Source organism: Dreissena polymorpha, chromosome 4 (genome assembly GCF_020536995.1).
Source record: "Dreissena polymorpha isolate Duluth1 chromosome 4, UMN_Dpol_1.0, whole genome shotgun sequence".
Classification (NCBI taxonomy): Eukaryota; Metazoa; Mollusca; class Bivalvia; order Myida; family Dreissenidae; genus Dreissena; species Dreissena polymorpha.
Window position 1 is genome coordinate 140,508,467 of NC_068358.1, and position 15,862 is coordinate 140,524,328.

Consider the following 15,862-nt stretch of genomic DNA (forward strand, 5'->3'; position numbering starts at 1 on the left):
GGAATATACTTGCTTGTATTCAACACTGTGGAATATACCTGTCGCGTGCACGGACTACTTTTTAAATGACGTCATGCGATATGCGCTAAAATTAGGTCGAAATTGTTTGGTTCATTGATCGAATTTTAAGGTCACCCATGAAAAGAAAATGTGCATATTTTGCAGAAAAAAATATATATGATATATTCACCAAAAGAAATGTTGAAATAAAATATCAAATTACACGATTTTTGTTTTGTTATTTTTTTATGTATACTTACTTTACCACTGAATGATTTTTCATAAGAAACAAAGTCGACAAAACTTGAGCTTCAAAATTATACGACCTTCAACCTTTAAATCTAGTCATATGACATTATTTAGTGTAATGTGCATTGTTTATAACCAAAGCATATACTTTTGACATTTAACTTAAATATTAAGAATGTACAACAAGCCATACACATATCGCACAGTTCATGAATAATCTGCTATGTTTGCTTTCCTATTTAATTCACGTTAGGCATAGAGCTGTGTAAAGTATAAGATGGTAAAAATAGCACCACACTGGAATTGGGAACGTCCCATTTGTACACGGGTATTTTCTACTCATTCATCTGTTGTGTACTTGAATGTTTTCCATTCTTTGTGTATTTATATATTAGATTATTTTTTCGTACAATAAGGGCATTTACCATAGATAAATAAAACATTGTGCAAGTTTAAACATAATTATGTTTATATGCAGAAATCTGCAAATGCAACCGAGTTTACCAACGGCTATTATTAGATAAACTGCTCCGGTTCATTTGAACAGCAGTAATGTAGAGTACATGACGTAGCGTGTGACGAAGAAGAAAGTTTATCGCGTTCATATGAATAAAGTGATAGAATGGCATAAGGGTCTTTATTTAACTATGCTAAAATAATTATTAAAGACCCTAGATGCAAAATCGTCAATAATTGAGTTAAATGGATTTTTAGATGGATTTTAAAGGATAATTAAAGGTAAGATACTAGTTCTTACATGTTTTGATTTTTGATTGTACTTTTGTCGTTCCCTGATCTCGGGGAAATGATTTTAACATGGGCGCCATTGATGCATCGGATCACACACGGCATACCCATAACATTATATAAAAAACACGTTCTGCGCGTCCTGAAATTCGTCGTCCGAAGTCGGAAAACGTATTGCCCTGTATATTTTGTCAAATAAAGTGTCAGTCGCTGCAATTGTCTGTTTACTCGTCAAAATTGTCAAGGTCTTCGATAGCTAAAGAAACTTCAGCGTACAGTTTATTTAGTATTGACAGACCTGTACAAAGTCGCGCCAGTCAAAAATCATAAAAAGCGACATTTAAAGTAATGGTAGCCAGAACTAGGTCGTCGATGGTGTACATGTATGTTGACATCGACAGCATTTTGTCAGGAGTAATGGCCGCCAGATTGGATTTTGATCATTTTCTTTCGAAAATAAAATAAATTATAGTAAAGTAAAATCTTCTTTTCGCGGTCGTAATGTGTTAAAATTCGCATACTGCGTAAAATTGAATGTATGCATATGGTGATATTTTTACTTGTTTTACAGTTTGTGTGTGAATTTTTTAAAGACTACTTCGCGTACCAGAACAAATACATGTATATCACTACGCATGGTTACATTTGTTAGATTTTAAGCGCTTTAATGACGGAATTAAAATTATTGTTAAGGTTATTAGATCTATTTATGTTAAACGTCACGTTGAAAAAATCAAATGGGATAAATAGAATACTAGTATTAGCGTTGAATACAGAGAAGTTTATGTTGCTCGGCTCGAACACCGAAAGCGCTCGCCAAGGCTCGCGCTTCCGGCGTTCTAAGCCTCGCAACATAAACTTCTCTGTATTCAACGCTAACCTAGTATTCTCTATGTCCCCCACTACTATAGTGGGGGACATAAAAATGTATCCAAAAATAATATTGGTTTATGTGTATGTTTATTTGTTACATCCGCACACTATAATTATATTTTTCAAATTTGGAATCAATATACAGGTCTAGATGTTCAAGAAGAAAGTGTTATTCAATACAAGTTAAAAGTTTACCATGATCCAATGTAGGTAACAATATCATGGAAATGAATCCTCTTCATGAAGTCTTTTTCCCAGCACCTCAACATGACATCATCATAGATTTCCTTTGGACACAATTCAGGGCATGGAAATCTCTGCCCTTGATTGATTTTCTGCCAGTAGATCTCAGCTTCATCTTTGTTCCCAGCTGCAGAGTCATCAAACCCAGGTTGCTTTCCATCAAGGAATACCTCGCAGCACACAACACCGTAACTCCAATTGTCTGTGAACTTTGAATACTTGGATTGCAAGACCTCTGGGGCTGACCTAGAAAGTGTATGGTTTAGATTTACTCTTATCGTACTGTTACCTATGTAGCATGCATTAACTGATTGTTTAACACCTCGTGATTTTACCATTACTTTATTTCACATCATGAAAATGTGTTTCGCTTTGTAGGCATCAATAAAATTAATAATATTGCTGTGTGATGAATAGAATATATCATTGAAAAGAACCTAAGAAAAAACAAAGCAATACAAAAACCGGGTTTAAAACCAACTTTATCACATTTATGATATAAAATATTTCCAGTAACACTGTTCTTAAACAAGAGCTGTCAGAGGACAGCGCGCTCGACTATTTGAGTGCTTGACAGCATAACGTAAGCCATCATGGAGAGGGGGGGTATAATGTGGGTGTGTGGTCATTTAATAGATGATCTTTCAAAAAAAAAGAAAAAAAAAAAATTTTCTTTTGGGGGGATGGGGGGGGGGGATTCTGGGGTGGGGCATGGGGTATAGTTTGGGTGGAGTCAATTGTGGTAAGTCAGGTAAGTGTTGTTTTGTCAAAGTATAAATCAAATCTGCTGTTAAATAAAGAAGTTATGGCAATTTAAGCAAATTTATTAATTTGACCTTGAGAGTCAAGGTCATTCAAAGGTCAAGGTCTATTTCAACTTGCAAGGTACAGTAACATCATGATAGTAAGAAAGTATTTTAAGTTTGAAAGCAAAAGCCTTGATACTTTATAAGTAAATTTAACAAAATATTCAAAGTTACAAAGACACAAAAGGGCCATAATTCCTACAAAATGCTTGATACAGTTGTCTGCTCTTGTTTATAGGTTGGGGTCATGTTGGTAAAGAAGTATGCAAAATATAAAAGCAATATGTCAAGGGACATTGAAAATATTTGAGGTGGTACATAAACTTTAACATAGAGTTATCAATAATATGCATATTCTAAGTGGAAAAAGGGCCATAATTCTTACAAAATGCTTGATACAGTTGTCTGCTCTTGTTTATAGGTTGGGGTCATGTTGGTAGAGAAGTATGCAAAATATGTCAAGGGACATAGGTATTATTTGGGGTGATACGCAAAATTTAACATTTGCACACTAACGCTAACGGGAACGCTAATGCTGGAGTGAGTAGGAAAGCTCCACTATATATATTTCATATATAATAGTCAAGCTAAAAATTGCTTTAACCAAATTATTTTATGATCACAATGACACAGCTCTGATGTTTGGTGTGGAATCTAAATGAAATAACATCAAAATAGCCTTTTTTCATTAAAAGAGTAACAGCTAACCACAAAATCTTCGTCTTGGGGTTCGAGCGCATGTATGTGAAGTCTTCAACATCAGTTTCCAGCTCCTTGGCCCAACCAAAGTCAGATATGAGTGCAGTTAGGTCAGCTTTTACTAGAATGTTTTCAGCTGTCAGATCACAGTGTATGATGTTGTTCTCAAAGATGAACTGCATTCCCTGAAAAGATTTTGTTAATGAAGCAGAACATTAGTTGTAACAATGACAACAAGAGCACCGCCTTGCGGGTGCAGACCGCTCATCTATTTTTCGTTTTAAAGGTGAAGGGACCTATCTCAGTTTTAATCACAAAGGAGGGAGGGGTGGAGTGGAGAGGGGTGTATAGTTTGGGGTGTGGTCATTTATAACATTATCTTCCAAAAATGCCAAAAAAATCAAAAAAAACTTTTTTTTGGAGGGTGATTCTTGGGTGGGATGGTTTGACAGTATTTCAAAAATAAAATAATAAAAATAAATATTTGTGTTTTTTTAACAATGTTTTAATTTTTTTTATGGGTACAGTGTGAGGGCGTGGTGGTCATTTATAAGATGATCTTAATTATTATTTTTTTTTTTTTTTGAGGGGGGGGGGGGGGGGGGGGATTCGATTGGGGGGGGGGGGGGCAGGGCGTGGGGGATGGTTTGGGTGGAGTCTGGTATGTCAGGAAAGAGTTGTTTTGTCAAAGTATCAATCAAATCTCATTATAAATAAAGAAGTTATGGCAATTTTAGCAAAATTTAATAATTTGACCTTGAGAGTCAAGGTCATTCAAAGGTCAAGGTCAAATTCAACTTGCCAGGTACAGTACCCTCATGATAGCATGAAAGTATTTGAAGTTTGAAAGCAATAGCCTTGATACTTTAGAAGTAAAGTGGATCTAAACACAAAATTTAACTATATATTCAAAGTTACTAAGTCAAAAAAGGGCCATAATTCCGTAAAAATGACAACCAGAATTATGCAACTTGTCCTTTACTGTCCCCTTATGATAGTTTGCGAGTGTTCCAAGTATGAAAGCAATATCTTATCTATGATACTTTAGGGGTAAAGTGGATCAAAACACAAAACTTAACCAAATTTTCTATTTTATAAGTATAAAGGGCCCATAATTCCGTCATAATGCCAGTCAGAGTAACATAACTTTGCCTGCACAGTCCCCTTTTGATAGTTAGAAAGTGTTGCAATTATGAAAGCAATTTTTCTTTTGACTTTGAAGGATGACCTTGACCTTGAACTTCCACCACTAAAAATGTGCAGCTTCATGATAACGCCGCTTTGAATTTTTTAAATATTTTGTTTTGACCTTGAAGGACGACCTTGAACTTCCACCACTCAAAATGTGCAGCTTCATGATAACGCCTCTTTGAATTATTTTTTTTTTACCTTTGACCTTGAAGGATGACCTTGACCTTGAAAAATGACCTTGACCTTCCACCACTCAAAATATGGGTTGCTTTATGACAGCGCCCCTTTGAATTTCTTTTTTTTTACCTTTTACCTTGAAGGATGACCTTGACCTTGAAGGATGACCTTGACCTTGAACTTCCACCACTCAAAATGTGCAGCTTCATGAGAACACCGCTTTGAATTTTTAATATTTTTTTTAACCTTGAAGGATGACCTTGACCTTGAACGTCCATCACTCAAAATGTGCAGCTTCATGAGATACACATGCATGCAAAATATCAAGCTGCTTTCTTCAATATTAAAAAAGTTATGTCAAATGTTAAAGTTTTCGGACAGACAGACGTCATATATTTGACATTTGACCTTGAAGGATGACCTTGACCTTCACCTTTCACCACTCAACATGTTCAGCTCCATGAGATACACATGCATGCCAAATATCAAGTTGCTATCTCAATATTGAAAAAGTTATGGCCAATGTTAAAGTTTTCGGACGGACAGACACCATAAATTTGACATTTGACCTTGAAGGATGACCTTATCATTCACCACTCAAAATGTGCAGCTCCATGAGATACACAAGCATGCCAAATATCAAGTTGCTATCTTCAAAAGTGAAAAAAGTTATAGCCAATGTTAAAGTTTTTTTCGGACGGAAGGACAGACTGACTGACGGACAGTTCAACTGCTATATGCCACCCTACCAGGGGCATAAACATTATTTTTTTGGGGTGGGGGTGGGGGGGGTATATTGTGAGGGTGTGTTGGTCATTGATTAGATGATCATTAATTTAAAAAAAATAAAATAATGGGGGGGGGGTATTGAGGGGGGATTCGTGGGGGGGAGGATTCAGAGGGGCGTGGGGGATGGTTTGGGTGGAGTCTATTGTGGAATGTCCGGTAAGAGTTGTTTTGTCAAAGTATCAATCGAATCTTATCATAAATAAAGAAGTTTTAGCAAAATTTAATAATTTGACCTTAGGGTCAAGGTCATTCAAATGTCAAGGTAAAATTCAATTTGCCAGGTACAGTACCCTCATGATAGCATGAAAGTATTTGAAGTTGAAAAGCAATAGCCTTGATACTTTAGAAGTAAAGTGGATCTAAACACAAAATGTAACCATATATTCAAAGTTACTAAGTCAAAAAAGGGCCATAATTCCATAAAAATGACAACCAGAGTTATGCAACTTGTCCTTTACTGTCCCCTTATGATAGTTTTCGAGTGTTCCAAGTATGAAAGCAATATCTATGATACTTAAGGGGTAAAGTGGACCAAAACACAAAACTTAACCAAATTTTCAAGTATAAAGGGCCCATAATTCCGTCAAAATGCCAGTCAGTGTTACATAACTTTTCCTGCACAGTCCCCTTACGATAGTTAGTAAGTGTTGCAAGTATGAAAGCAATAGCTTTGATACTTTAGGAAAAAAGTGGACCTAAACAAAAAACTTAACCAAATTTTCAATTTTCTAAATATAAAAAGGGCACATAATTCTGTCAAAATGCCAGTCAGAGTAACATAACTTTGCCTGCACAGTCCCTTTATGAGAGTAACAAAGCGTTGCAAGTATGAAAGCGAAAGCTTTGATACTTAAGGAATAAAATGGACCTAAACACAAAACTTAACCAAAATTTTCAATTTTTTAAGTATAAAAATGGCACATAATTCTGTCAAAATGCAAGCCATAGTTATCTAACTTTGCCTGCCCAGTCCCCTCATGATAGTAAGTAAGTGTACCAAGTTTGAATGCAATAGCATTGATACTTTATGAGAAAAGTGGACCTAAACGCAAAACTTAACCGGACGCAGACGCCAAGGTGATGACAATAGCTCATTTTTTTCTTCAAAAAATAGATGAGCTAATAAGAGGGAACACCATGCTCAATGTTTAAAACCCACTAAGTGACCCGGTGACCTAGTTTTTGACCTGCCATGACCATGTTCGAACTTGGCCTAGACATCATCTAGATACAACTTTTGACCAATTTTGGTGAAGCTTTGATGAAAACTACTTGAATTAGAGAGCGGACACCATGCTTAATGTTTAAAACACACTTAGTGACCCCGCGACCTAGTTTTTGACCCGACGAGGCCCATGTTCAAACTTGGCCTAGATATAATCTAGATACAACTTCTGACCAAGTTTGGTGAAGATTGGACGAAAACTACTTGAATAAGAGTGCGGACACCATGCTCAATGTTAAAAACGCACTAAGTGACCCCGTTACCTAGTTTTTGACCTGCAATGACCCATGTTCGAACTTGGCCTAGACATCATCTAGATACAACTTCTGACCAAGTTTGGTACAGCTCTGATAACTATTTGAATTAGAGAGCGAACAACATGCTGTATGTTTAAAACGCACTAAGTGACCCCGTGACCTAGTTTTTGACCCGGCAAGGCCAATGTTTGAACTTGGCCTAGATATCATCTAGATACAACTTTTGACCAAGTTTGGTGAAAACTTTTTCAATTAGAGAGCGGACACTTAATACGGAACGACCGACCGACAGACAAGCTCACTCCTATATACCCTCTAAACTTAGTTTGTGGGGGTATAAAAAAGTTAGTCCTGAAGTCAGGTAAGTAAGAAATGATATCAGGAGTAATTGCTCTGATAATTAAAAATATTTCAGCACTTGGCAAGTAAAATCAAACTAAGATCTGGAGACAAGTCACATATATTATTGAGTACGCTCTTATTTTTTTTTATTGGTCTGAACATTTTAGGTAAAAAAAGTGCCTTATCACACAAAAGCTATCCACTATCTGATACTGAATGCTCCACCATTGAAGTATGAGCCTCGTTCTGGGAAAACCGTGCTTAATGCATCCCGCAGAGTGTGATCCCAGAAAACCGTGCTTAATGCATCCCACAGAGTGTGATCCCAGAAAACGGTGCTTAATGCATCCCGCAGGGTGTGATCCCAGAAAACCGTGCTTAATGCATCCCGCAGAGTGTGATCCCAGATAAGCCAGTGCTTAATGCATCCCGCAAAGTGTGATCCCAGATAAGCCAGTGCAGTAAGCATAGGCTAATGAGGTGAAACACTTTCTGTCTAAACTGGGTTTACTTTTAAAAAGAGACTGCCTTTAAACCCAAAGTTTCATTAAAGTTGAAAGTGTTATCCTTGAATAGTACACACAGGCTAGTGTGGACAGCACAGGCTAATCCTGGACAACACTTTACCCAGATGCATTAAGCCCAGTTTTCCCACACTGGTCAGCGAGCACTCATCTATCATACTTACATGAGCAGCATCCTTGAGGAGTTTGAGCTTCTGATGTACCATCACTGGTTCTGGCCGACTCGTCAAGAACTTTACCAGGGATTTATTTTCTGCATATTCCATCACATAAACATAGCATATAGTTGGGTCTGAAAGATATAATAGGAATACAACAATAGCACTGACACAAATTGATCCTTGAAATAATGAACCTAAAGCCGAAGAAGGAACAAATAACGTTAATGTTTTAACAATGTGCATTTTATCCTTATTTATTGTATTAACATTCTGACAATATATTTGCATCTTTTTGCTGGTTCCTAATTTGCATGGAAATAAAACTTTTTACTAAACAAGATGTCAAAGATTGCCATAAATGGAGCATTGCGAGTTTCAGACCCAGGGACATGATATGAACAATCTTTGTAAAGGACCACAATTTGATGACACATAGCAAATATATTTTTTGTGATGAGTAGTTTCAGAAAGGTTTTTAAGTTATTATGCCTTATAATTAAATATATAACACATTTCAACTCACAGTTTCAGGCAAACCAAGTGTTTACCCCAGGGGTTTTATTTGAAAAAATTTAGTAGATGACCACTATATCATGTTACACCTTTGGGCTTTTTGTTTCTTAGACGTTTTTCAATGTTAGTTCACAAAAAAAGTCAAGAAAATTCATGGGAATCCAGGGGCTTTGCCATTTTTAACTTCAAGGGCATGACTTTTACAAAGTTTAAGCGGTAATGTAACAAGCTCTGAACATTTAGGTTTCAGTGGACAAAATAACAAGAAACCGTCGGAGACGGGTGATGCTCCCCAAAGGTTTTTTTTGTTACAATATTGCACTATATATTCAGATAAAAGGAAACGTCTTGAGGGGCATAACTTTGGATAAAATAATACGATAGATGGTTTAGCAACTTAAACATTTCAAAGGGCCATAACTCTCTAAATAAATCATCTAACCAGAACCCACAAATAACATGTGCATCTCCTCAAGGTAGTTAAGCTTTCCATTAAGCTTCATTGAGTTCCAGTCAGTAGTTGGGGAGAAATAGCCCGGACAAGAATTGCACTATATGTACAGTTTATAGAAAATTTCAAAAGGCCATAATTCTGTGAAAAATCATCCGACCATTACAGGCTGATAATATGCACATCTCCTGTTGGTAGTGAGGCTTCCCATAAAGTTTCATTGAATTCCCGTAATAAGTTGCTGAGAAATAGCTCGGACAAGAATTGCACTATATGGACAATGGAAAATATCAAAGGGCCATAACTCTGTGAAAAATCATCCGATGAGAACCGGCTGATAATATGCACATCTCCTCTTGGTAGTGAAGCTTCCCATAAAGTTTCATTGAATTCCAGTCATTAGTTGCTGAGAAATAGCCCGGACAAGAGTTGCACTATATGTAAAATGAAAAATTTCAAAGGGCCATAACTCTGTGAAAAATCATCTGACGAGAACCGGCGGATAATATGCACATCTCCTCTTGGTAGTGAAGCTTCCCTTAAAGCTTCATTGAATTTCAGTCTTTAGTTGCTGAGAAATAGCCCGGACAAGAGTTGCACTATATGTAAAATGAAAAATTTCAAAGGGACATAACTCTGTGAAAAATCATCCGACCAGAACCCGCTGATAATATGCACATCTCCTCTTGGTAGTGAAGCTTTCCTTAAAGCTTCATTGAATTACGGTCAATAGTTGCTGAGAAATAGCCCGGACAAAAATTGTGCACGGACGGACACACGGAGAGACAGACGAAGGGGCGACTATATGCTCCCCCTAAAATAAATTTTGGAAGAGCATAATAAAAATTATCTACTATACAAGATACTGTTTATATCACTTGACCAATGATAGTGGCAAATTTTACCCCAGGGGCTTGATTTATACAAACATAATATAGGTACATGTGTTGTCTATCTGATGTTACATGTCAAAAATAAAAGCATTGGGACTAAAGGCTCCAGATGATTTGTTTCAAGTTTATATAAAACATGTGACCCCTGTGGCATGGCCAGCTTTGACCCCAGAGACTTCATTCAAAAATCTTAGTAGAGGTTCAAAATACAATACTAGACACAAAAATTTAAATCTGACCCTTTTGGTTTGAGGGAAGATTTAAAAGTTGTTCAAATATAAATCATGTGACCGCCAGAGGTGTTTCCAGTTTTGTGTCCAGGCATGCTTTGACCTAATTTAGGAACAGATCTCTATACAATCTTAAACACTATATATTGAACGCCTCATTTTTATTTTTAAAAAGATCTTTAAAAGTTTAAATTTCAACATATATGTTTTACTCTTGTGACCTACACATGCAATTGACAAGACAAATTTAAACAGCTTTAAAGAGGGTCACCCAAGGATCATCCATGCAAAGTTTCTTTATAATCTGCTTAGAGGTTAAGGAGATGTGGTTTGAATGACTTGTTGATGGACAACTGACATAAACTCTTGACAGACGAAATGTGATCCCAAAAGCTCACTGAGCATGTGTACACAGATAATCTATAAAAAAACAACAGACAAAACAACATGCAAATAAAACCAGTCAAAGGTTTGACTTTAAATAATCTCTGTGCTTTTTCCATGTAACTGTATGAAAAATTGAAAAAAGCTTAGCTTGTTCATGGTGGCGCCAGCAAACATTCCTATTTGCAGTTCAATAATTACCTTTTAAGTCATACAAGCCAATGAATTCTACAATATTTGGATGATGTTGTTTACGCTTGAGCTTGCACAGTATTTCAAACTCTCGCTCAAATCTCTGATATTCACTGGCATTTCGGCATTTCTTTACAGCTACATCTCTGCTTTCAAATCTTCCCATCAAGATATCTCCAAATGCACCCTACAATTAAAATACTTTTTTAGAGGTTTATTCCCATTCTTTAAAGGCTTGGTTAAAGCCTCCTATATTTACCCCCCCCCCCCCCCCCCCCCACCTCCATAAAAACCCACACAACAAAACAACAAAAAACAAACACCAACAAGAACACCTAATCATGTGTATTATATTCATGTTTACCCAGCTGTGGTCACAGTGCAGTCACCACTATCAGCACTTATCAATACACAGATGCTGTGAAATTGGGACAGTTACCGGTTGATCAGTCAGCTGATGGGAAGATTACAGATATAGATGATTATTAAATATTATCATTTTTATGTTAAAATTAACAAACAAAATAATTGGCTTTATTTTAGTATAAGTAACTGTATCTCTTAATACTTTGAAAAACCAAGCTTAGATTGTCACAAAGAAATAAAATCAGTCAATCATACTTATTTTAATATAAGTTACTGTAAACGTATAGAAATTCGTCGGTATGAAATTTCGTGGTTTAATAAAAAACAACTAATTCGTTGATGCGTAATTTCGTGGATTTCAAATTTTCGGCAAAGACTGACCGTCATAATAATTAAACTTTTATGAAACCAACCAGAGTAATAATGAAGCATATTCTGCTAATCTGTGTTGACTGAAAGACTTGAGGTTAATGTGCACTGAAGCATAAACATGTTTCCGATAATTGTCGATAAGATCGATAAAGCGGCGCACTTGTGGGTCCCCCGCTCTCTAATTGCCATCAAGGTTGTTTTGACAATATTTGCAATAGACTGATCCCGGAAAAGCATGAGTTTAGAAAAACCCACTAATCACCCCGGTACAAACCACGCTGGTCCATTATATCAACCAATGATAGCTTCCTTTAAATAATAAGGGTTTACACTGTGTGTGATTTTGAAAGGATTATAAATGGGTCATGTTTATTTGTACCAGCAGATTAGTGGGTTTTTCCAAAAAGTTGCTTTTTCCGGGATACATATATTCTTAGCACAATCGTTCCCCTAGTAGTAACAATTGAGTAATAAGGTCCCCAAAATACACGTGTGAAAACCGTTATGTCTCTTTTAACTTTAATTGGCACTAATTGACGTATGTGATAAATCTGCAAACTGTTAATTTGACGACGTCACGTAAAAGAGAACAATTGTTGATGTACAGTTTAAATACCGTGCTTGACTTAAAAAGTATTATTACCCAAACACTTTCAATCAAGAAAACAACATATTGTATAAACTAGCATATCTCAATCAAACAATGTCTCTTTCAAAATGGTTGTAAACGGGAACAGTTCAGACACGTTCTCCTACTAACTATTACAAAAAACAAATATCTGGGATAACCGACAACAAAAGAAAATGACGGAAATTCAAAACAATCGAATAAACTTTTACAGTTGAAAGGACTAAAAGATAAGTGCTAACCTTGCCAATATTTTTGTCCAAAAATATCTGCAATGAAGTCTCACTAAGGACAAGACTGTATCTGTTTGTGTTTGTCGTCTTATCACTGGTGGACAGGTCGGTGATGACTTCTGTAACAGACCCTCCAGTCTGCCCAGGTAGCCTTGCAACTGCTGTCCCATGTCCTACACCATTAGTGAGAATGTCACCGCGCGGACCTCTTACAGTGGCAAGGCTTGTAAGCAAACTGCGGTGAGTGTCATGAGCACATCTCTCTGACATCAGTGACTGTATGAACCTTGAATCAGACAGAAATGATGATATGGAACAGAGTTACTGTAAAAAAAATGTCAATGCTTGTTTTTTATCCATCAACAATGTTCATGAACATTCACATTTTCATCAAGTTATAAGACATGTTTCTTTGCTGAATTAATACCATTAAAACAGGGATGAAATATGTCAGGAGTTACATGTAGTATGGCATACCATGCACAGAGATGAAATATGTCAGGAGTTACATGTAGTATGGCATACCATGCACAGGGATGAAATATGTCAGGAGTTACATGTAGTATGGCATACCATGCACAGAGATGAAATATGTCAGGAGTTACATGTAGTATGGCATACCATGCACAGGGATGAAATATGTCAGGAGTTACGTGTAGTATGGCATACCATGCACATTTGAAGAACCAATTTAACCCTTTCTCAATCATTAGCAACTGTTCAGGTTTTATGCTTTTTGCTACTCATCAGTATCTGCGTGTTGGAAGAGAAGTCTTTCAAATTTGAATATACTATGAAAGGACTTAGATTTAAATTTATTTTCTAAAGGACAACAAATGCCTCAAAGTGCGTTTCTGAATGGTAAAGGGTTTATTAAATAATAAGCCCACAATGGTAGAAAACTTTTTGTAAACAGTCAACGATTCCAAAGTTAGGAACAATCCTGAAGAAAGTTTTAAAGAAGAGTGAACAGTAAATAACTATGACATTATGGGTGAAGAGCAGTTCTAAGATGGTGACTTATATTTTATCATAAGTTATAAAGGTAGACATAGCAAGCACAAACATGGATGACTTGATAAATTTAAAGTTTAAATCAAGGATGACATATAGCCATATGAGTGATACAGTTAGAAATAAGCGTTGATATGCATAGCAATCCTGTATGTACACATATATCAATTTCATTTGAAACAATAATTATTCTGCTTGTTTAAAAAAAGACCAATGTGCTAAGCATTTGTTAAAATAAATCATGTACAACATCTGACTTAAAGGAACAATGGAAAAAAATTAACATTATTTTAAACAAGGATATCAGTAAAACTGATGGATGCTCCCCAATGATGCTTTGTCGATATATGGTTTAATTGTGTGGAAAAGAGTATGACCTTGAGAAAATCTATTTTAAGCCTCAGTGACCTTGACCTCCTGTGACCTCAAACCTCATCAAAAAGGTAGAGGTCCATGCAAGGTACCTACATCTGAAATATATAAGAGATCGATCAAATATTAAAGGCGCTATGAGAAACTGTAAACAAAGTGTGACCTTGAGAAAATCTATAATTAGCCTTGGTGACCTTGACCCCAGTGACCTCAAACCTCATCAAAAGGTAGAGGTCCATGCAAGGTACCTACATGCCAAATATGTAAGAGAGCAGTAAAATATTGAAGGCGCTATGAGAAATGGTAACAAAAGTGTGACGGAAGGAAGGAAGGAACCTCAAACTGGCAACTAAATGCTCGACATATATATATATATGAGGAGCATAATAATTCAGATGCCAATTCATTTAGTATTTTTTTTTTAACTCAACTGAAATATCAAATCTATAATCATCTTCATAGTGTTTATCATGCGATGAAAGCTTTGGAGTTGATAAGTGGTAACTTGACACCTTACATATGGACTTCTCTAACACAGATGGAGAACATTATACAAAATTAAAAATAAAACATTTGTTTTGATCTGAGTCTATTCAACTAGGAACATTACATAAGTCAATATTTAGAATTAGATCAAAGTGTTTGAAAAATTGCATACTTTTCTTTGCACTGGGTGAAAGAAGGTCGCTTTTCTTTTTCTGCATTCCAACACTCCTTCATAAAACTGTACATGTCATCTGGGCAGTCCTCAGGTTTCTTCAATCTCTCGCCACTTGCTATCTTGAGAACAAATTCCTTAGCACTTTCACACTTCATTTTGGGATCACTTCCATTACTGCAACAAATAATTGTGTTTTAAATAACCTATGGGTCTTGATGGTCCTAGGTAGCTCACCTTATTTTAACAGCTCTAAATAGGATTTTAATAAGCTTTTATTTCAAATTTCCCGTACTTAACCGAGTTTTAAACTGCACATGACTAATTTAAAAACTCCATCAAGATTTAGTTGAAACAAATGTTTTGAGCTTTCTTCAAGTGCAATGGGTAAACAATATTACTTCTTAAGTTTTAACAATCATTTTATAAAACTAAGTGAAATAATTTGTTTACCCAAATATCACCCACTTCAAAATTATGTTAATTTAAGAACAACAAAAACTTGAAGTTTCTTTTCCTTTTTATGTTTTTTTAGGATTGAACACATGGACCATGTACTTGTCTAGTTGGAGTAGCCTTAGATAAATCAAGCTCAGCAGCTGGTATTGTTCACTCGCCATGGACTGCCGACAAGTGGAATTGTATACCACTGATTATCCCAATCTCAGAGTTTGTAATTGAAACCATTCAGAAACAAGCAAATACCTTCTATTGATATCTCTCCCAATTATTTTTTTGAGACACACAGACTAACAAACTGAAGGATAGACAACGCCAATTCTATATCCCTCTGCCTTTGGCACGACATAACAAAGCAAACAAGCAAATTCATTGAATTAATATCCCCTGCCAAATAAATTTTGTTTATGGATAGGTGTAGAACTAAAAAAAATGGTATAAGTGAAGGGTTATGCCTTTTGTCAGTTATTTTTTTAAACTCATTTGTACCTGTGATGGGTTTGCAGAAAATAAAATGCAGATAGTATATTTTTCATGAATCAATTAACATTGATAGTATCATGACAAAAGGAGAAATTGCTTGTTATGAGCATTTTCTTAAATAGAAATCTTACATACTGAGTTATTGCCCCGAAAAGTAACAACATACAAAAATAACAAAGGACAATAACTCAAAACTAAGATAGAGGAGGGTTCTTGAGCGTTCAATATTTATTTAGGTGAATAAAAAAGTATTGCCTTTTCCACGAAAACATTAAATCTTAATATGCACTAAATTTTCAGAGTGTTGCAGAGTGAACACAACATCCACCAT

General features: G+C 35.9%; 1 protein-coding gene across 3 annotated transcripts in view; it reads right to left on the reverse strand.

Moving 5' to 3' along the window:
• LOC127876933 (tyrosine-protein kinase JAK2-like) overlaps positions 1-15,862 on the reverse strand; it is a 79,208-nt gene that overhangs the window by 8,971 nt on the left and 54,375 nt on the right. For 2 of the 3 annotated variants that reach the window (XR_008048159.1, XM_052422438.1), the window contains exons 21-26: positions 14,590-14,766; positions 12,555-12,831; positions 10,956-11,133; positions 8,287-8,414; positions 3,627-3,802; positions 2,065-2,358 (exon numbers count right to left, since the gene is read on the reverse strand). Coding sequence is in view for 2 of the 3 variants with exons in the window: in XM_052422438.1 (XP_052278398.1) it covers positions 2,065-2,358; positions 3,627-3,802; positions 8,287-8,414; positions 10,956-11,133; positions 12,555-12,831; positions 14,590-14,766 (1,230 nt within the window). In the remaining variant the exon portion in view is untranslated. Of the gene's footprint in view, positions 1-1,937; positions 2,359-3,626; positions 3,803-8,286; positions 8,415-10,955; positions 11,134-12,554; positions 12,832-14,589; positions 14,767-15,862 lie in introns of those variants that run through there. The other variant, XM_052422439.1, reaches the window with a different exon arrangement.